Source organism: Polistes fuscatus, unplaced genomic scaffold, assembly GCF_010416935.1.
Source record: "Polistes fuscatus isolate 324 unplaced genomic scaffold, CU_Pfus_HIC Scaffold6, whole genome shotgun sequence".
Lineage (NCBI taxonomy): Eukaryota > Metazoa > Arthropoda > Insecta > Hymenoptera > Vespidae > Polistes > Polistes fuscatus.
The window spans coordinates 1,069,025-1,090,720 of record NW_025113140.1 but is presented as its reverse complement, the minus strand read 5'-3'; the positions used below and the strand labels follow the sequence as shown (position 1 = coordinate 1,090,720).

General features: G+C 36.3%; 1 protein-coding gene and 1 long non-coding RNA gene across 5 annotated transcripts; both read right to left on the bottom strand.

Annotated features, from left to right (window-relative positions):
• Positions 1–6,301: 6,301 nt before the first annotated feature.
• On the bottom strand, positions 6,302–21,287 carry LOC122523621 (proton channel OtopLc-like). Of its 4 annotated transcripts, none has more exons than XM_043645493.1 (11): positions 20,998–21,287; positions 20,677–20,778; positions 19,632–19,894; positions 18,954–19,409; positions 17,831–18,267; positions 10,556–10,786; positions 9,316–9,518; positions 8,851–9,164; positions 8,272–8,437; positions 7,899–8,184; positions 6,302–7,795 (listed from the first exon to the last, which is right to left on the bottom strand). In XM_043645493.1, exons 4-11 carry the CDS (start codon positions 19,038–19,040, stop codon positions 7,090–7,092), a joined length of 2,430 nt encoding a protein of 809 aa, XP_043501428.1. In that variant the 5' UTR covers positions 19,041–19,409; positions 19,632–19,894; positions 20,677–20,778; positions 20,998–21,287; the 3' UTR covers positions 6,302–7,089. The 4 variants fall into 4 exon arrangements, with proteins under 4 accessions (XP_043501428.1, XP_043501431.1, XP_043501429.1 ...); XM_043645496.1 differs by having other exon boundaries at positions 6,302–7,792; XM_043645494.1 differs by having other exon boundaries at positions 18,954–19,343.
• LOC122523628 lies at positions 13,477–15,211 on the bottom strand. The gene is made up of 2 exons (XR_006305337.1): positions 14,748–15,211; positions 13,477–13,630 (listed from the first exon to the last, which is right to left on the bottom strand). It is a non-coding gene; the product is annotated as an uncharacterized LOC122523628 (long non-coding RNA).
• Positions 21,288–21,696: the final 409 nt, after the last annotated feature.

Here is a 21,696-nt window from a genome sequence, read left to right as displayed (position 1 = left end):
GCCCCCCCCCGTCCCCTCTCCTCTCTTTTTTCCCATCTACCTCCCTACCTTCTAACCATCTATATCCATCTCTATCTATCTTTCCATATATCTATCCATCTCTCTCTCTCTCATATTCATTCGTAACTCCCTCCCTCCCTACCTACCCCCCACCCACCCCCGCCCCACCCCGCTGGCAAGGCCTCAGAAGTTACGTCGCCACCGACGCATCAACCCCGTGCGATCCATGGTACTGTAATGGCGCTCCCGTTGGTTATGGGGTTGGTTGCCGCGAGAAGCCACCCCCATGCATCGGGGAAAGACGATCAATACGTAACCCTGCGATACCGTTTTCCTTCTCTCTCTCTCTCTCTCTCTCTCTTTCTCTCTCTCTCTCGCTTTCTCTTTATTTCAATCATTCTATCCTTCTCTATACCCTACCTATAGCTTTCTCTTCTTCTCTTTCTGTCTACGTATACCACACGTATAATATTGATATACATATACATACATACACACATATACTCAACCGACTACGTAACGTTAAGCCCAATATTATGCATAATGTATACGTATACCGCATTCTTCTCTTATCTGAATAAATTCCTTTAGAAGAGGAATCCTGTATTTTTTTTTAATTCTTTTTTTTTGAAATTCTACGCGTAGGTACGTATACTTTTACTTGATTTTTTATTTTCTCTTTCTTTTTTTTTTAGACCACCATTAGATTGATTATATTAGATTTATTTTTTTTCTTTGTATATACCGAACGTTTTATTATTACAAGAATTATATAAATTAAAATGGATGATCCCGTACGGTAAGGTACGATCGATTATTATTCTCAATGAAGCTTATGATCCTCGTGTGATATTTAAAGTTTTCTACGTTTTAAACTCGTTACATACGCGTTCTACCTACGCGAGTGAAATTTTTTGAATGATCGGATGGTAGGAGTTGTTCTTCTTTGTTGTTGTTGTTCTTGCTTTTTTTTCTTTCACTCTTTCTTTTTCTCTTCTCTCTCATTTCTCTCGAGGTATATATTAAACAACATCGTTGACGCGCCTGACAAGGCCATCGTGGGCGTCCTCGTGCGTTCCCAGTTATTATCGTCGGTGCATTATCGTTGTCCTTCGAGGAAGAAAGTTTGTTTTCATATGCAATCGTTGCAATGAACGAAACGTCATCGTGATTTCCCGTTATACAAATATTAATTGTACTTGTTTCGTCAAATTTTGATCAATTAATTTCATACTACGACAATTTGTCTCTCTCTCTCTCTCTTTAAAATCAGATTTATTATTTCTTTTTATATATTTGTCTGTAATCAATTAGAATCTTTTATCAATACTGACATAAAATCCAACAAAGGATATTCATTGAAAAAATATCGTAGACCGTTGGAAAAAAATATTTTTCCAACGAAACAGATATACGATTCGCGTGAAAACGTTTAGAAGTTGAATATTCGATAAACACACGGTATATTATTTCGTATTATAAAAAAGACTAAGAGAAAGAGATGACAAGAGCCGTTACGCCGGAGTTATACTCTCGGAAAATCTGCGCCCTCCTTTGAATGTAGCGACCCTGACAACGCCCATGAGGGGTGGATTTAGTCCGTAATTACGGGGAGGAAGGACTGCCCTACGATCTACTGCCACTACCGCCACGGATCGCTTGGATTCACCTAAACGAGCAAGGGACGCGACGAATTCTCCCCGCGTGTGTATCTGTGTGTGTGTGTCCCTTACTTTCCCTATTTGCGGCGTCATAAAACGGCAGATTCGTTATACTTCATCACTCAGCTAGAGTGCTTTACCTGTCGGAAAAACTACGTTTCTTTACGATAATTATTCAGACTCCTATTAATGTAAAACAAAAACAGAGAAAAACTAGAAGATCCTTCGATTCAAATGTTATTCGTTAAAATCGTTGGCATTTTTAAATCTTACCATTTTTCAAAATATTATTAGACTTGCCTCATGGTTCCTTAATATTTCCAAAGTAAATTGTACAAAAAAAAAAAACAAATACACATTGTGCAGTTTCAAAGTAAAGGTTTCAATGCAATAAACGCACGAATTTTTGGTTCACCCTTAATATACCACGAATGAAAATGAATATTAATAATTATTTGATTATAAAATAATACTACGATTTTTCTGATCGAATAATTGAAACATTTAACGATTGATCGTTCCACCTATTACATCTACTTACATCTTCTATATAATCATTAAGGTATATTTAACCCAATGCATAATATAATGATCTCTCTCGAACGATGAGATAAATCTCGAAGGTTTGCGCGTCACCGATAACGATCGTTAAAGATCGAGAAGCATCGTCCGAGGAGAGTATAGTATTTGGCAATAGTAACCGAGCAACACCCACTCTCACCTGCTTACCTGAGATCGACCAACGCAAGAATGAATAGAAGTAAATATAATTCTAACGATCATGCACGGAAAGGGTCGTTACGTTCGCACGCTCTCTTATGCAAGCGGAAACCTCTCTCACAAAGAGAGAGAGAGAGAGAGAGAGAGAGCATTAGAAAAATACACTTGCTTACATTGTGTATGAAAGCAATCGTTTATCTGCTACTACGATGATTCTCTATTTCTCTTTTTCTCTCTCTCTCTTTCCCTCTCTCTCTCTCTCTCTCTCTCTCTCTCTCTTTCTATCTCTTTCTATCTCTTTATTTCTCTCCTACGTAACACGTAATACTCTTCCCAACATCCCTTTTAACACGCGTGTAAGTATTTTCAAACGACTAAACAGTATTAGATATTTACGTAGGTGCCTTCGTAAATCTTTCGTGTCGAATTACGTTTGTTTTATATTTTCTAACGATTAACCAATAAAAGAATCTTTTAACGCCTACCTTCTACCCAACTACCAACCTTCACGTTCATTGTTTTAAATCTATTCTACGATACGCTTCGGGGTTAATCGCGGTCGTATAAATTCACTCAAAGAGTTATTTTCAAATTCAACGAACCTTAATGGCTCGAGATTATCTTTCCAATCGTTTCTCCTTCAATTCGAATTCAATTTGAACGAAAAAAAAATGTAAAAGAAAATTATTCTCGAAGCGCGTAGACTGAAAGGAATGTTATACATCCTGCTGTGATTATTCGTAAATCAACTTCGTTTTTTTTTCTTTCGCGAGATTAAATACGAACAAGTAGGGATGATCTTATTTTTTTGAAGATTGATTATTATTTTTTTGTCTATCGATCCTTGTTTTAATGTATCATCAAACATATTAACTTCTCGAATCTAAGAGAAAGTAATCGCAATGCGAATCGATTATCCTTTCCATTGGAATCTCCTCTTTCGGGGGTCGGTTACCAGATGACCTTGGACCGGAAGAAGAAAGCTTGTCCCCCCTCCCCCTCCTCTCCCCCCCAAGTCGAGAGATATCACGAACGTGATCTCGTTTTAACGGAATCGCGAAAGTATTTGGGTCAGCTCCACCGAACGTGTGACCGAGATTTCATTCTTGTCCTCTCGAATTCTATCATCGAGGTTAACTAACTAACATTTCAATCATTTCTATTAGATCTTCTCACGAGAATATTCCTTTGTAAAGAATATAAAAGATCAAATGTGTGTTTCTTTTTGTGCTACCGTATATATTCTTACCTTTTGCCAGCCTGTTACAGTAATCATTTCGTCATTTTCTTTGTAAGAAGAATTAATGCATCTCTATGCACTTTACGTAAATGATACGTAAAAATAATTTCCTAAAATATTTATATATATATATTTTTTTTTATATATATATATATATTTTAATAAAATATATATATATTTATTTATTTTTTTTAAATATATATATATTTTAAATATATATATATATTTTTTTTCAACGAACGATTCATTCGACAGGGTTGAACAATTTTTGTTAATACTTTTATGTTAATATTAATTGATTCAATTTGATCTATCCGTTGTGCACACACGCGAACACACACATGTATTATTCACGCGCGTATAAATGCAATTTTGAAAAAAAGGTAATATTAATTTTAAAATAAAATATCATCAGCTCGATATTATTGCGGACGAGTGTATTGCAATTCGTAAGGTACAAATAGTACAAAGGGTATAAGAGTACAAATATTGCGTTAGGAACTAGAGTATGCGGACATAGAAAAAGTACAGTTTAGAGACGTGACATATAAAGAGATATCTTGCATCGTTTTTTTTTTTCTTCTTCTTCTTCTTCTTTTTCTCCGTTTTTCTTTACCTTCCTTTTCTTTTTTTTCTTCTCCGTTATTTTGCGATGAATGATTTCGCTGCGTTTTTTAAAATATCATCTAGATGAAAGAAAGACTCGCGCCGAGACCTTGTCAATGTTTTCTTTTTCAACTCTAACAGGTGCATCAAGAATGTGCATCAAGAATGTAGACGCGTAACCAATAGAAAGAAAGAGAGAAAGAGAGAGAGAAAGGGAGTGAGAGAGATTATAATAAAAAAGACAAATTATTTATACTTTGAAAAATATATACGAGCTACGAAGATGTAAAGATGATGAAAAATGAAAGAAACACGATGAAAATGAAAGATAAAACAACGAAAATTAATCCGGATCTCGTCGCGAGTCTTGAGTTTAATAAACGTAACGTTATTCGCGCGTATTTTTTTTTTTCATTTGTTCGTTTGTTTTAAAATCTTATATCCGATGTTACAATAAATATTATAATAGAACAACGCAATAATAAATATATATATATATATATATAGAATATTATATATATATACATATATAATATTAGAAGAGAAACATGTCGACACAACTAGTCTAAACACCGAGAATATCTTTTCCGTATTTACAACCGTCCTTAGACTAGTCTAATTATATATATTTTACAAAAAAATCCGATCGTTCGTTCCAACTGATTAATTAACTATATATATATATATATCGTCAATTGCGATAAACAGTACGGTATTAAAGCGTCTAGCACGAAACACGCATTAACTATTAATGTTTCTTACTATAATATACTCTTACTACGACTTTCTACCCTTTCTCTTATCTCTTTCTGCCACTTTGTGCAAACACAAATACACGCAAACGCACACAGACAGACATTCTGACATTCTGACACGTTCATTTCTGACACACACTCTTACACATATAACTCGTATCTCATTTCTTTCTTTCTTTCTAACATTCACGTGAGATTTTTCTTCTCAATCTCTCTCTCTCTCTGGCGTTCATTAGTTGAATATAATAATAATAATTAATAATAAAAATTATAATATAGTCGTAATAATAATAATAATAATAATAATAAAGATTCGAGTAGGTAATCGCATCTCGATCGCTATCGATCTTGATCCCCATTTTTTGGACAGCACTCTCGACGGATTTTAAGGCTTCGTGATATGATTAGCCATTGTACTCTGTTCCCATTATTATTATGTTTTTTTTTTTATTATTCCTTTTTACTTTTTACTTTTTTACTTTTCTCCGAACGATATCATTTTTTTTCTCTCTCTCTTTTTTTCTTTTTTTAATTCTTTTCTATTTTAATATATTATATTATATGCATTTTTTTTTTTTATGTATGTATGTATGTATGTATGTATCTATGTATTGTAAGTGTACATATTTATGAATATTTATATCTCGAGAAAATGACACGACGGTTTTATCGGTGAGAATGATAGCGGTTGAAAAATAAAAAATAATTGAGAAAAACAAAAAAATGACTGTGATATTTGAGAAATATATTTGAACTCTTCGTATTATTATAATATAATATTTATATTAAAATTGTGTTTAGTGTTTTGCGTATCATCCTTCGTGCGCGTAGAAATAAACGAGAGACGACACGTGCTATATAGAATAATTATTTCCATTCGATGGAGAAAAAAAAAAAAAAAAAATAAACGAAATAACGTGAAAATACGTTATTATCGTATAATTACGGATCATACATGGCCGATGATATATTCCCGCGTATATATAAGAATAATTAATAAAATCTAGGTGTCATATTTTCTTGCATATTGCATGCAAATAAGTGTTGTACGTATATTAATCAGATCGCGATATCAATGATACGGGACTTGTTTTTTTTTATTGTTCAACGTGTTCGATAAATAATAACGACGAATAATCTACTATAAAAACGGCCTGTGACCCTAATGTTTTCAATTATTATAATCGACTATCACTCGCAACCCGTTTTCGTGGGATACTTTTTTATTTCCATAAATTTTTCCTTTCCTTTTCTTTCCTTTTCTTTCTTTTCTTTCTTTCTTTCTTTCTTTTTTATTAGTATTATTAATTATTCTTTTATTTTTTTCTTATTATTATTATTTATTTCTTTTCATTTTTATTAATTTTCGAAAATCACTAACGTGGACGCGACAAGTACTATTTAAGTTGTGTAGTTTGTACTACTTGGAAGACGGATGTCCGTGAGAGCGAAGAAAGTGATTACCGATGATGACGATGATAATATAATGACGATGATGATATTAATTAATTATTATTATTATTATTGAGATAGGATCGTAGAATCGAACAAGGATCACGGGAAAGGGATAACACATTGCGATATCATCCTCCTCGTATAGTTCTTATTACGAGATTTGAATACGAAATCGTTATTTGAACAAGTAGTTTTTTGTTGTTGGTTGTCACCGTTTACTATACCACGCAATCATCTAATCGAAAATTCCGACGAATATTCAATGGAATGATCGTCCTATCATATCTACGTATAATTCTATCTAGGAACGAAGTATGATATCGTTTCCGACGAATCGAACGATCGCTACTTTGATATAATTTAACTTCGTAATGATAACGCGAAAAGTTATGCGAGTGCGCGCGTTACGACGACGAAAACGAGAAAGATACTTCGTTTATTATTTTCAGAACTAAGAAGGGATAGAGATAAAGGGGGAGAGGTGAAAAGAGAAGGGATTTAGGAAAACATTATTTTTGGAAGGAATATTATCGTTGAATTAAATGAAATACGATGCCGGATCGTTCTCAACTATGGCGTCGAGTTTAGCCGGCAAGGTTCTGGGTCGTTGAGGGGCCGTGGTCTTCCAGACGACTTCACGGGACCCCTTACGTCACATATAGGTCGGTTTAACCTTATAAGCTCTCTTCCACACTTCGCATAGACACACCGTACTGTGAAACCTATAGAATATTGCCAACGGCATGGAAACGTGCGTTATTATGGTCCACGCCCAAAGCCCGTAAAAATGCAACTGCACCGGATGCGATTCGGCCCGTGACTTTTCCAACGTGTTGATAGCCCACATAGCTAAATTCGTAACGAGAAGGAACGTGACGATTTCTCTACCCGGTTTCCTTCTTATTTGTTTGGCCGTGGCCACGGATCTTCTCGATGCGTCCAAAATGAAAATGGTCTGGCAAGTTGTTTGTACGACGCTGGCCAATGCAGTCACCAATACCAGGACGGTGTTTTTCTCCAATGTAAAGTGTCCACCGATGATCGTAAACGTCGAATAAATGAACATACCGGTTTGCGCTGCCACTAAAAGTATATTGTCCAATTCCAAATTCCTACCACCGTCGTAACGTAGTTTACGCATTTGGAACATTCCTATCAATGTTCCCAACGTCGACATTCCGTAAAGGGTCAACTCGCAAACGTTAACTTCGGTTACCGCCAAGCTTACCAACTCTGGACGAGATATTAGGACGAAGAAGAGTATTAAGGATATTATAGTTAACACCAGGATGAAGATCCCGACGAATAGACCTTTGTGAGCACGGGCACAATCGACGCTGTAATGATGCGGCGATCTTCTGTCGAAAACGTTCGTGTGTTGTATTTTTATTCTTACGTATGTAGATAGATTCTAATATGTCATACTTATTCGTAAGCTAATTATCACGTTAATTCGATTACCTGTATGCATGAGCGTGATGACGCGATCCTGGTGGGGTCATTGTTTTGGCAAACATACTTTTCGATATGTTCTTCCACATGACGTAAAGAATGGCTGCGCATATCAAGCTATACTCTATCGTGCAAGGAAAAAGAAATGGGCTGGCGTCCTGAACCAAAGATCCCATGATATTCGTTCTTCTACATTCGAACATATGATGGGGACCCTTCAATCCTCTCGGCAATCTCACGTGTTCACCTTGATGAATATGACTTTGTCCGCCGAGATGGAATCCACCCTTTATACCTGAAATAATTCAACGTTTCGTTAATACGTACGAACTAAACACATAGAATAATTAAAAAGAAATGAAAAAGTGAAACATTATTTTACCTAATCTATGAGAAATCCTTAGAGAATTATTCTCCGGATTGTAAAACGTTAGAATCTCGTGCTTCGTTTCTTGAACCAATACGTTCAACCAAACTGAGAGATTCGTACCGATCATGTGCATCAAACCGAAACGCGCTACTATCCGATGACGATGAACTTTCATTTGCTGAAACATTAAATCCTTCAATTTTCCCGATTATTTCTATCAAGTTGCATCGATCAACGTGTAACAAGCGTTTTAACTGTCTACATATTATAACGTCCAAAGTTATGATATCGATTACTTTGTTTCTAATCGATTCGTTTCTCGTTTCGCTTTTACGAGCAAAAGGGAAGATCAAAGAAGAAACTTGCTTGGGGTAAGAGTGGTCTCGGGGTTGTTCACCCTTCTGTTTCATTAACCTCGTGGCCGGCTTTCATCGATGTATAATCAAGCATATTAATACACAGTTATTATATATACAAGGGTTGTATATATATATCGATTGAATATTATTCTATTTTTTTTTTGTTTAATTTATTTTCGCGCAAAGAAAAAACGAATCTTTCGAAATAAACAAAATATTCGTTTGGTCTCACCTCGTTGTTCAAAAAAATGAAGTACATTTGTATGAAGATGAAAGCCATTCTAGTGGCAGGTGTCAACGCTAGCATGATATTGTGACACTTGGTGTTGCGTTCCAATTCGAAATATTGGCCAAATTCAAGGCCAGAATAGATCATCGAGCCGATACCAAAGGCAACGGCACCCATTCGAAGATAAAAACTACCATAATGTTGAATCGGACGTATTATCGGAATATGAGGATATCCGGTATCGGGTGCATCGCTGTCACCTCCAGCACCGCTCGATGATCTCGATGAATCCAAATCGCATACCTCCTTTTGTTTTTCTATGGAATAAAAAAGAAAAAACCACAGATTAATTCGTATTAACTATAACCTAACGAAGAACGAAATCGAAGAAATAATTTCGATTGAAAATTCATTCTATAATTATTATTCGACGAAACGAAGGAAAGAAAAATCAATGATGAAACTTACTTGACTTTGGTTTGCCATCCCTGAGTAACATACCGTACATGTACATGAGAAAAATCATGCTACCGAAGTATAAGTAAAGATAGAACGCCTCGTAGAATGACGGTGGTATATAGGTTGATATCACTTCCGCCATGGGAAAGGCGATTCCCATTACGACGAGAAGTTTTCCATACAGGGCACTCAGGGTCGTTGCAAGAGCGTCGCTGCGTCAAAAACGGAAATTGAAGTTGAAACGAGGCGTGCGTCTTTCTCGTTTCGTGAACGAGACGAAATGGGGATGGGGGGATGGGAATGGGGATTGAGGCTTGGGGGTGGAGTGGATTAAGAGGGTGGAGTGAGGGGAAAAAGCTAGAAATGGAGAATGGGGGGAACTAAACCGAAATAAATTCGCGTCATTTCGCGTTTACGGTTTTTTATTTCCTTCTTCTTCTTTTTCTTCTTCTTCTTCTTCTTCTTCTTCTTCTTCTCCTCTTCCCTTTCTTTCTTTCTTTCTTTCTTTTTTCGTCTGGCAAATCGTATGCGAACGCGACGGAAAAACGTTTATAATTTACGACTTTCGCGAGAAAAAAAGATAGAATGAGAGAGAGAGAGAGAGAGGAATTCATGATATATATATTCAACCGTATATTTCAAACTGTAACGATACCCATTGGACACAAATACATCTCTCCAACCCCCGTTTAAGAATTGGCTCAATTACGCGTAATCGCGTGCCTCGACTCCGGCCGTGTTTAATTCCTAAAGTACCGGTAATTGCGGTGCAGACGTCCGTCAGGATAACGCGGAGGATCACGTGAAATTTCCGTGGTTGATATTAACCAAGTACAACCAACCCACCCACCCATCTACCCTTCTTCTTCCTCCATTTCCTACGTATTTCACCTATGCATGAATTTATCTATCGTATCCGTTGAATTTTATTTTTTTATATCCACAATAAAAATCAATCGCGAGGAAACGAATGATTATTATTCGTGTAAAGTAATTTTGTATATTTAGGTACTTCAATAAAAATTATGCTATCTCTGAAACAACGCGAATAATAAATTCACGAATTTTTTGATTCATTCCAATAGTAAACGTTTGTTCAATCTTATACACAGGGTGTGTTGCAAATTAGTTTATCGTTTTTTCTCCCCCTTTTTGTTCTAACGACGAACAGGATCGATTGGGGAAATATTTTTGTTTGAAAAAATGAATATAAATAAGATATTAGATGTAAAAATATGACCCTACTCACCATCCAAGATTCTTCCACTTGCGATCGTCCGTTACCTCGAGAAAGTTCGTCGCTGGATAACAAACCGTTGGTATCGGCTGTGAGGAACATGGTAGGGCCAATGCATACTGAGGTGACCGATGATGGGCACGTGAGGGTGAGCTACTACTGTGTCTAGACAGTGTTTCCGGTGAAACGATTACCGCAGATGGCGAGGCCGGTGATGGCAAAGCGCCTGGCAATCCTGGCCAGCTAAACAAACCAACAATGTTTCTTCTTTATTTTGTCTATTTTATAAATAAATCTTCCTTATACGTCTCTTAATTCCCATACCATGACCAACCAATCGCGAGTCACGTTTCTTTTCATTTCTAAACTACTCTAACCCAAGGGGACAAAAAATCCTCTTTGCTAGAAGAACACTTTGATTTATCTCATAAGAGTTTTACTATCTTTTATCCTCCTTCTTTCTTTATTATCGAATTTCTATCGATCGTTGTTTTATATATATATAAAAGAAAGGAAAATAGATAATTGGTCTCCCTCTCACGAGACAACATTACTCTACTATCTTTTTTCTAACGTTTCAGATCGATCGTACTAGTTCTATTCCGTTCTTTTTGTTAGATTAGAGAGAAAAAGAAATTGGGGTGGGGGAGGGAAGGAAAAGGAAGGGGAAGGGGGAATGAAATAGAGATAGAAATAGAAAAAAAAGAAGGAAACGTCGGTCCACGATAATTTCGCATTGAAACTTTTTTCAATGGACATTTATCTGTCATTTGCACGCATACTTCTCTCTCTCTCTCTCTCTCTTTCTTTCTTTCTTTCTATCCTTCTTTATTTCTTTATTTGAAAAGAACTTATTATAAAGTTAACGAGACCACTCTCGTCTATGAATTTAGAACGAGTTCAAATGAGATGAAATAAAATAAAGTTGTACGAGTTTCTTTAGCGAATTTAAAAAAAAATTTACGTGTAGGGTGATTATCGATTCAGTTGAATACGAAAGAGAGAAAGGTAATATATATATATATATATATATATATATAAATAGAAAAATAATAGATTAATATAATAAAATAGTATATATATAGAAAATTAATTATACGATCTTTCATTCTTTTCTATAATACGTATTTCATATCTACGTATCTAAAAAAGAAAAGAAAAAAAGAAACAAATAATACAATCTCGCGTGAGAACGGCTCGTTATTGTTCTATGCCCTTCATCCCTCCCACCCTCCCCCAACCCCTCAAGTGTTGTATGCACACGTAGAAAAGAATTAATGAAATTTTTAATATCCGAGAAGAGGAGGAGAAAAACCGTGGAGACAAAAAAATGGCGCGTTTAGTTTTGCGTTGCACAGTTGGTAACTGAAATTATGGTAATAGAGGTAAAGGTTTGATTAAAAAAAGAAACAAAGTACGAATACTTTCGTTACGTCAAATCTCAATGGGGCAGGGTGGGGTTGGGTGGGTGGGGGGGGAGTGAACAGGTCGCTAGAGGTTTGCTTTAAGGTCAACACGATGTTATAACGTTTGACACATTACATTGACACTGGCTGCAGGAAGAAACCTACTAGTACTGATGGGTATGTGAGTGTCATTAGATGACGTAGCAAGTAACACTTTCTACCACCGTTTATCTAATAATAATCCTAATTTATATTCTCTCTTAACGTGACACTCGATAAATTATTAAACTTGTGTGATTCTCTTTTTTGTTGATAATAATACTCGGGAATTAATTTTTCTCAACGAAATTTGACAATTTTTTTCTCTAGGATATCGGGATCGATCGATAAGAAATTGAATATTTCAGCATAATGATTCTATAAAAAGAATTTGAACTCGCGATCGCGTATCTGGAACGTTCAGGCGAACAAAAAATTAGGACGTATCTCGAAAAAGCATACGACCGATGTGATTCGTTAGTTAAATCCAGGTCAATTGTATTACAGAGAGAAAAGTATATTTGTCGTCGACGATTTAAACGTTTCAATATCGAATCTCGTAAAAAAAGGAAATCAAATTAGAATCTCTACGATATCATATATATATATATTTTTAATTTAGAACATCCGAGAATTCTATTCTAAAAAAGTATTATATATATTCGATACCCGAACTACTTTCCGATATTATTTGCCATTCGATCAATATTTTCCTATATACATTTTTAACGAATAAGATCTAATAAGAAAAAAAGTAAAAGAGAAAAAAAATAAACGAACAAGCCCAGACGTATGTATGTGTGTATATTTATAATATCAAGTTGACTTAAATTTTGTTTTTTACCCTACGTTATTATACGAATACGTGAAAATGATTCTCGTCGTAGGTTCATTCGAATGAATAAAAAACAGGTATATGACAAGTTACGTAGATAAATATACTAAAGTTGTGGATAACATAAGTATATATACATACACATGCATGATAGAAAAAAGTTGCAGTATGGTGACCTATCCAATAGAAGCAACGTTCTCTCGTAGTAGGTTGGGAAAGAAGCTTTGAGGAGTAAGAAGAAGAAGAAGAGTACCTCGTCCTTTTGACGAGGTACTCGCGCGACGAATTCACCACGCACGCACACGCCTAACAGGAGAAAGAAGGACAAAAAAAAGTGCTCAGGTTTGGAAGAGGGAGAGGAGGAGGAGGAGGAGGAGGTGTAGGAGGAGGATTTGCTGCGAGAGGAAAGGGAAAGGGAAAGAGAAAGAGGAACATAGGGCTCATCTCTCTCGTGTACCTTCGAAGCTTTTTGAAATAATCACGTAGTGTTGGAGAAGCAGCCGAGCATGAGAGGGTGCTGGTGTATAGGGGAGGGCAGTGAGGGGTTGATTCACCGGTTGAGTGCTGCTCCTCTCATTGTAGAAACGTAGCATGTCCGTGGCTTGAGAAGTTACCCTTCCCAACCCCCTTTTCTCTCTCTCTCTCTCTTTTTCTTTTTCTTGTTCTTCCTTTCCTTCTCCCACTATTCGTTCTCATTCTCCTCTCAGGGAATCTCCTGTCCTTCGCAAAAACCCTTCAGGCTATCCCTCAGGAATCCTTCTTCTCGTTCCTTTATTCTTTTTCTTCTCGTACGTTAACAGCAGTCCGCTGCAGTTTTGCGAAAGTCACATTTGTTGAATTATTTTCTCTTTCTCTCTCTCTATATCTTTTTTATTATTTTTTTACACGTGTTCAATAAACTAAAAGAATAAATCCTCTTCATAGATTATCATTTATATTGTTTCACTATTTTTTTCTGATCTAATCAATCTATACATTTGTACATAATTCTTATCAGAAAAAACGAAACAATAATTCTCTTTTCGTTTCAAACCTAAAATTCAATACTCCTCTATTGGATTTATTTTTTCCTTTTAAGAATAAGATAGAACAATTTGATTTTCCTTAGATCTTCTTCTATTATTCCACATTGTGACCATTACTATTTTATATTATTATTATTATTATTACGGATAGTAACTCTTTTTCCACCGACAAGGGAAAAAGTTTCTTCAAAGCGTTCTTCCTCTTCCTATTTTTCTTCTTTTTGTCGAAATAAACGGCTCTCTTTCATCCCTCTCTCTAAATATCTCTCCTCGAGGAGAAATCCTCTCGAAAGTACTCTCTCTCTCTCTCTCTGTCTCTTTATCTATCTTATCTCCCTTGCTTCCTACTTTGTAATCCGTTTCGCGTTAAGGACCAACGATCTCATCGATCCGATCGCTTTTTCAAGCTACTCTTCAAACCCTTTTCTCTATCATCATCGATTCGATACTTCAAACGTCTTTTTCATACCACCTCTATACATATATATAAATCTAACTTTAAACGTATACCTTCCATTCACATACACACGCACACACACACACGCACACACAGACACGTATTCTCGTATATCTTTTTACGAAATAAATCAAATTAACAATAGGTCACGATAACGCCTGAAATTATTTTTTATTATTATTATTATTATTATTATATTTCGTATTCTTATTTCTCTTAATATTTTGCTCTCTTTTATTTTTTAATACAACACACGATCACGACAATGAAATGAAAAACGTGATAATGAAATATTTCGAATAATAATCTGTCGACATTTTATAATAATACCGATCTTGCGCGAATGAAACGAGATAAGTGTCGGGTAAAAAAAAAAGCAAAAAAATGTAATTAAATGGGAAAGAAAATGAGGGGGGAAGTGGTCGAATTACGAAGAGAGTACCTGAGGGAAGTCTCCTTGATGAGCATTATCCGTGACCTTGAGTCGCGTTTTTTTTTCTTTCTCAGTCACCTCGTTGAAAAAGATTGGTAAAAATGTATTAGAGTCCCTCACCAGCGGATGACACAATCACGGCCCTCCGGCTCGTGAGACGATACTCTCGGACCCCGCATTACAGACTGAGGCCCTCCTCCTCGTCATCGCGAACTAAGTTCGTAACTAGTCTCATATATCTTTTATGGTATATATGTCTCTCTCTCTCTCACTCTCTCACTCTCTCACACACACAGTCTCTTTCTATCTCTCTTTTTCTCAGTCACCCCCTAACCATTATCTCTGGATACACCACGACCGTTTGATATCGAGCTCGTTAGCCACAGATGAGATTGGCAGTGCCGTAACCTACAACTGGTGGTAGTGGTGGTAGTGGTGGTGGGTGGTCTCCTCTTATTGTTAATAACGTCATTTTCAACGGGGACAAGAAAAAAAAAAGAAAGAAATAAAAATTTAATCGAACGAATCGATAGCTATCTCAAGAAGATATTAGATAAAATCTTGAAATTGTATTTAGGATTAAAATTGTATTATATTTTATACGAAGTATATATCGTTTGGGTAGGGTCTGATAGTATTATGATTTTTTGTTGTGCAATTTAAATAAATCTAATTATTAGTTTTCGATGTGAAGGAAGATCTTTTTGATTGAATTTCATCTTTCGTACGGATAATGCGATCAATAATAATAATGTTTTCGAAAAAATCTAACGAAAGACAAATGAACAAAAATATCACATTGTAATATAATTTTCTAAATAAAAATTTGAATAATTTCGATAACTCGTTAAAAACGTGAACCGAAGTTATTCAATGAATTAGATGAAAGATCGTTGTTGGAAAATTCAACGTGAAAAGTAGATCGAATCGATTTCATTTTAAACGAGGTAACAACACTCCTTCCAAAGAGGAAGGAATCTTTCCGATAGGCAGCAACGTCCGAGGGCTGGCTTGCTTTTGCGAATAATTATACTTCCGGAAGGAGCAACGTTTGGAAAATGGTCTTTACGGTTGCTTGAACAAATTTACTTTAACGGTGAGTGACTGGTAAACGAGTTTTCAAGACGAACTATCGTTAGTAATCTAGTTTGTTGATCTATACCTATAGTTAAAGTTATCTATAAAGAAAGATGTGTATATACATATATGTATTAAGTATGCGTCTTCTTCTTTAGCGTGTATGTTTCTACGTTGATTGAATCTGCACGTAAATCGACGGAATAAGCTGCTTTCCGGGTAGATCGAAGAGAGAGAGAGAGAGGGGGAGTGAAAGGGGGAGAGGGTTAAGTCTACTACTAGCTCAGGACACTTCACCGGAAGCAAAAGGGATGCTCTCTCTCTCTCTCTCTAGATATATGTGTATGTGTATGCGAAGGTCGTTCGAAAGCCATAACGAAGTGACAGGTCAATATTAACCTTCGGTACTGTTGGAACGTACGCCCCGGCTTGCTCCTATCTGCGAGTTCCTCTTCGATATCCGGCGGAAGTAATCGAGTTCTCTATAAACGAGTCGATCGAAGTTAAATCGATCAAGCGATAGATGAGGAAATGGCAGATCGATCTATCGATCGATCGATCCAATCGATTTGTTTCTCATTGAAAGGTAACAAAAACACGGGGGTGAATAAAATACACGTGATAGTTTTATGTATTAGGTTGTCCCATAAGTTCCTTCCTTCCTTTTTTTTGATGGAAAATCAATAGACGATATTTATTGTTTCAAATTGATTTATTGTATTATATTGTAAGATTCGTAAAAAAATTGGGCCATTGGACCGACTGGACCGGGACTCGAACCCGAATTTTCCACTTTCCGGACGACTGCTCTTTAACCATTGAGCTATCCATGGCCCACCGTCCAATTTTCTCACGAATGCCTATTTAAGTGTTTGGCTTGGAGACGCTCGCATTTTACAATATATGATCCGTTCTGTTCTTCTCACATCTCTCAGAAATCCTCGTTATGTTCTCTTTCCAAAATTGTTGAGCCATGCATAGCGTGTTTCGTGGAAAGAACTTATGGGACAGCCTAATATAATGGGGTTAAGGGTGGTCGGAATTTCCTATACATCTGACACGTATACACGTATCTATACAAGGTGTTATTAGAGAAATGGATAGTGTAATTGATATTCCGATCAGTCAAAAATCGTTTAACCGTAACGCTTACCTACAAATCGTAGATTCACCGTGAGTACAGATGAGGGGAATGCGCGTTAATCGCGGACAGTGATTAATGTCGTGCGGGAATGCGGACGGTCCACGTACGTTCTGAGAGAGAGAGAGAGGGAGAGAGAAAAAGGGGTGAGTAAACGTGGACGTGGATTGTATAAGGGGGACATAATTCGCGTCACGATGCCGCGGTCAAAGTCATGAAGTCGGGATCGATATACGGAACAATTCAAAACAAAAACAAAACGTACGCGTTCCTGAAATTAAATAGCAAAAAAATATAATGCATTTTTTTAGTGTGTGTTCTACTTATCAAATATTAAATTAAAAAAATCACTTTTGATACGCCTTATATACGAATGAAAAAATCCAAGAAAGTGATTACTATTTATATAATATAATTATTTCAACATTTTTTATATAACGCAATAAACATACTTAATGGTAAAATCTTAGGGATTTTGAAAAAATACGACGTAAGGGGTAGGTCTAATCTTTTTAGCAAACACATCAGAGGGACCAGAATTTAAGTATATATTTACATGAGCGTTATATATATATATATTTCTTCCTACGTGTACACTCGCTCAGATGATCGTTTCCTTTTTTTTTTTCCTTTTTTCTTTTCAGCAAGCTCGCTGAAGTTTAAGCAGCAAAATGAAGGGGTTATGGGAAGAAAAACTTGAAGAAATAGAGCCGGTCGACACCGCGGTGTCGGTTGAGGTGGGGGTGGTTCGTTAATGGTCGGAAATATTGATAACGAGTGAAAAAGGGGTGAGAATAACGCTCGGGACGATGATACGAAAAAGAGGGTGGTATTAGCAAAGGAAAAAGGAAATCCTTTAATTGCTATTACTCACTCTTGCCTGTTAGCTGTGCCCGCAACGGCCGCTGCTGCAGCAGCTGCAGTTAAGAATGTTCCAACACCTGTAGTTGTCGAGGAAGGGCTAGCAGTCGTCATAACGGTAGTCGTGTTCGTCATTGTGATCATCATTCCGGTCGTGGTCATCGTCATCATAGTCGTGGTCATCGTAGTCATGGTAGTTGTCGTACTTGCTATGCTACCTTTATCCATAATATCCATACTAATTACAGGAACGTCGGTGATACGCGAGGCAGCTTCCAATGCTGCCGCCGCTTCCTCCTCCTCCCTCAATTCTTCCGATGCTTCCTCCGGGATGGTGGTAATATCCTCCAATAACGGTAAGTCGCAACCATTCTCGTCCAACTGATTTTCCAACAACGAGTCGCAATTGTCACCTGGCCTGGCCACTTCTTCTATGTCCGAATCGATACCCTATTCAAAATCAAACAAACGAACGAACAAAATAACGTGAAGAAAATAAACAATGCAACGTACGATTACTAATTTTTCTACACTAGACAACTCTACTCTGAGACCGATGACAATTTCATCGAATACATTGAAAATCGATAAAGTTCGAACTAACCTCCCTCCTCCTCCTCTTCTCCTCCTCCTTTTCTCTACTATTCGATTCTCTCATCGTTCTCTCTGATAGCTAACTGTATCTCTATATGTATTTTGGTTTTTATCGAAGATTTATTAAAAGTTACAAAATGTCATAGGGTTTTTTATTCTAAGAATGGATATATCACCTATGCGGTATGATATTTTTAACAAAATTTATTCCTATCTCAATGGGATAGAACGTACATATATATATATAATAATAATAATAATAATAATTCTGCTATCAAGGATAATCTTTCAGTAAGAGCAATGATAGAGAAGAACAAGAAAAACAATCTACGAATGTACGTAAAGTGAAAAGAAAAAAAACTATGATAGAGAAAATAGGTAGTAGCATCCCTCGACGATATTAAAATCCTATATCTCGAAAAGCTCGAGGGGTTTTTTAATAACGTCTCTAGGAACGATCATCTCGTGTTAACGAGCTAACGATAGACGATATCACGAAGATGCCAAAGGCAAAAGCAAGGTATCCTAGTTGTTGTATATACCTGAGCGAAGTCCATGTAAAAGGAGTCTCGGGAGTCCGAGCTTCCACGTCGAAGCCGGAGGCTAAGATCCGGTGAGCTTTCTCCCATCTTGCTTATCTCCTCTCTCTCTCTCTCTCTCTCTCTCTTCTTATCTCTCTGTCTCTTTCAGTTCACCCCTCTCTACCCCAACAGTAGCTAGCTGGCTCTCCTCTCTCTCTTTCTCTCTTGCTTTCTTCTTCCGTTCTTCTCTCTCTCTCTCTCTCTCTGCTTCTTGCTCCTTCTCTTGCACGCTTTGGCTCATCCACCCCTCTCTAACACCAACCCCCTTTGTCTTTTACGAGCTCCTTACTCCACGGACGGGGAATTCTAAAGAGGGTTGGCCCTGCACACACGATCCACCGGGTTTGTAGCCTGAAAGAATCGCCCTTGAATGACAGATCGCCTTTCCTACCACCGAAACGAGGCTTCTTTTTCCTTCTACTCGTCGTAGTCGTCGTCGTCATCGTCGAGAAAAAAAAGAAAAAAATAAATAAAAATGACGCAACGACGAAAACGAACAAATCTACGTTGATTAAAAGAGGACATTCATTTTTATGAATATAAATGTTATTATTTTGTGTATTGTAATTAGATATTAGGTTTATATATTAAAAATGAAAAATATGAAATTAGAAGAAGATGGGGCATACTACTACCTACCTCGAAAGCAACTCATTTGACTATTAAGGTGAGTTTCTCGTTTCTTCATGGTCCATCGACGTGTTGTTCTACACGCTATGGATGCTGGAGTTCGAACGTCAATGAACGTTCTTCCACCGTACGTATGACATCGTTCAGAACGCCATTCCACGTTGGACCCTTCGCTTCTTCGAATGTTTTACGACTCCTATACGTGACATCAAATGTTGTTTCCTCGTCGGACGACCCCCGTGTTGTAGTACGTCAGAGAAATATTCGCTATACTATAAAAGATATCAAATATTTTTCTCTCTTTTATTTATTTATTTATTTATTTATTTTTCTTATTTTTTTCCTTTACATTTCCTTTCCTTTTACACGTTCGCTATACGGAAATTTTTTGTATTTTTTATATATTTATATTATTCAATTTGATAAGATAATATCGATGATATATTTTTTTTTTTTACGAGACACAGAAGTCGGAGAAAGTAAAGAAAATGTCTACTTCCTGATAAACATACATTTAATAAACGCGTTTCCCTTTAACAGGGTAGAAATATATACACGGGGTATAGTATAGCAAGCTTTTCCTAGAATTCCGCAGCGCAACGATTTTCCGTCGTTTCTGTTACGTGCAGGGAAAGGCAATGCATTTCCCATCGCGTTCATGCTTCCTGGTAGTTATGTTTTTATATCGACAATACTACCTTTTCATACACTTTCTTCATTCGACTATACATACACTATATATAATATACAAATACACATACACATATTTTATATATATATATATGTAATAGAAGCTCTAGTACGCCCTCTTATCTTTCTATAGTCACGCGACAAGATATAAATTAAATATATATATATGCATATATATAGGTATATATGTATATGTATATCCCGATAGAGGCGTGGTTGTAAAAATTATTGACACTTGTTAAATACAAATTTTCCTCGCGATAAATCGAATTGCGAGATTCGCCGCCAACCGATTCGAAAGAATTTCATATATATATATATTAGATCGAAAACTTTTTATTTTATCATTATATTATACTTTTACCTTTTTTCTTTTTTTTCTCTCTTCTTTTTCATTCTTTCATCTACGGCAGGGGGGACACTTGTCCGATCGGCCGTGCCAGTGCAAAACGATTTATTTTAATTCCTAAATATATTCATGACAAAAAAAAAAAAGAAAAAGAAACAACAAATAAATATAAGAAAATATAATTCGATGATAGGTGGTAGTATCATGATTCGATTTTACGCGACATAGAAATCTCTCTCTCTTTCTAATTATTGGCGAACGAATTTTGAAGAAATTAAAATATAGGATGATAAGTTAAAAAAAAAAAGAAACAGGGGTCGGGGATGAAAAACTTACGAGGAAGTCGTGGAAGGATTCGTCGTCGTCCTGTCGACGTTTTCCATATCACAGAGAATCCACCTCTCCTCCCCCACGTCGCCCCTGGTGTACGGTCAGTTTCGTTTTCACTTTCATCCACTACCGTGTGTGTCCATTCAAGCCGTTCAAGGACGAGCGCGGCGTACGAGGATCCGTCAGCTTCCCTCCACTTTTCCGATTCGCCGTTGCTCCATATTATACGTGCTTTTTACTCTCTCTCTCTCTCTCTTTCTCCCTTGTCAGATGAAATAAATGAAAGGGAGAGAGAACTACTCGGTGGATGAAAAAATAAAAAAAAAATAAAAGAAAACAATCCGAAGGAAGAAAATCCTACTACTATTACTACTACCCTTATTATACTATTACTACTATTACTACAATCGCTACTACGATATACTATTATATATATATATATATATATATATATATATATATATATATATATAGTTAGGTACACGCACGCGTACTTTTCTCGGAATCTCAATATTTTTGTTTACAATTATTTACGTAATTATATATATATATATATAAATATCTACTATTCTTTATTTATTTTTTATCCCTCTCTCTTTCTCTCCCCTCTCTCTTTCTCTATTATGTTTTTATTTAATCTCAATACATTCTTCTACCTCTTACTTTCCCTTTTTTCACCCTCTTTCTCTCTATTTCTTTTCCCTC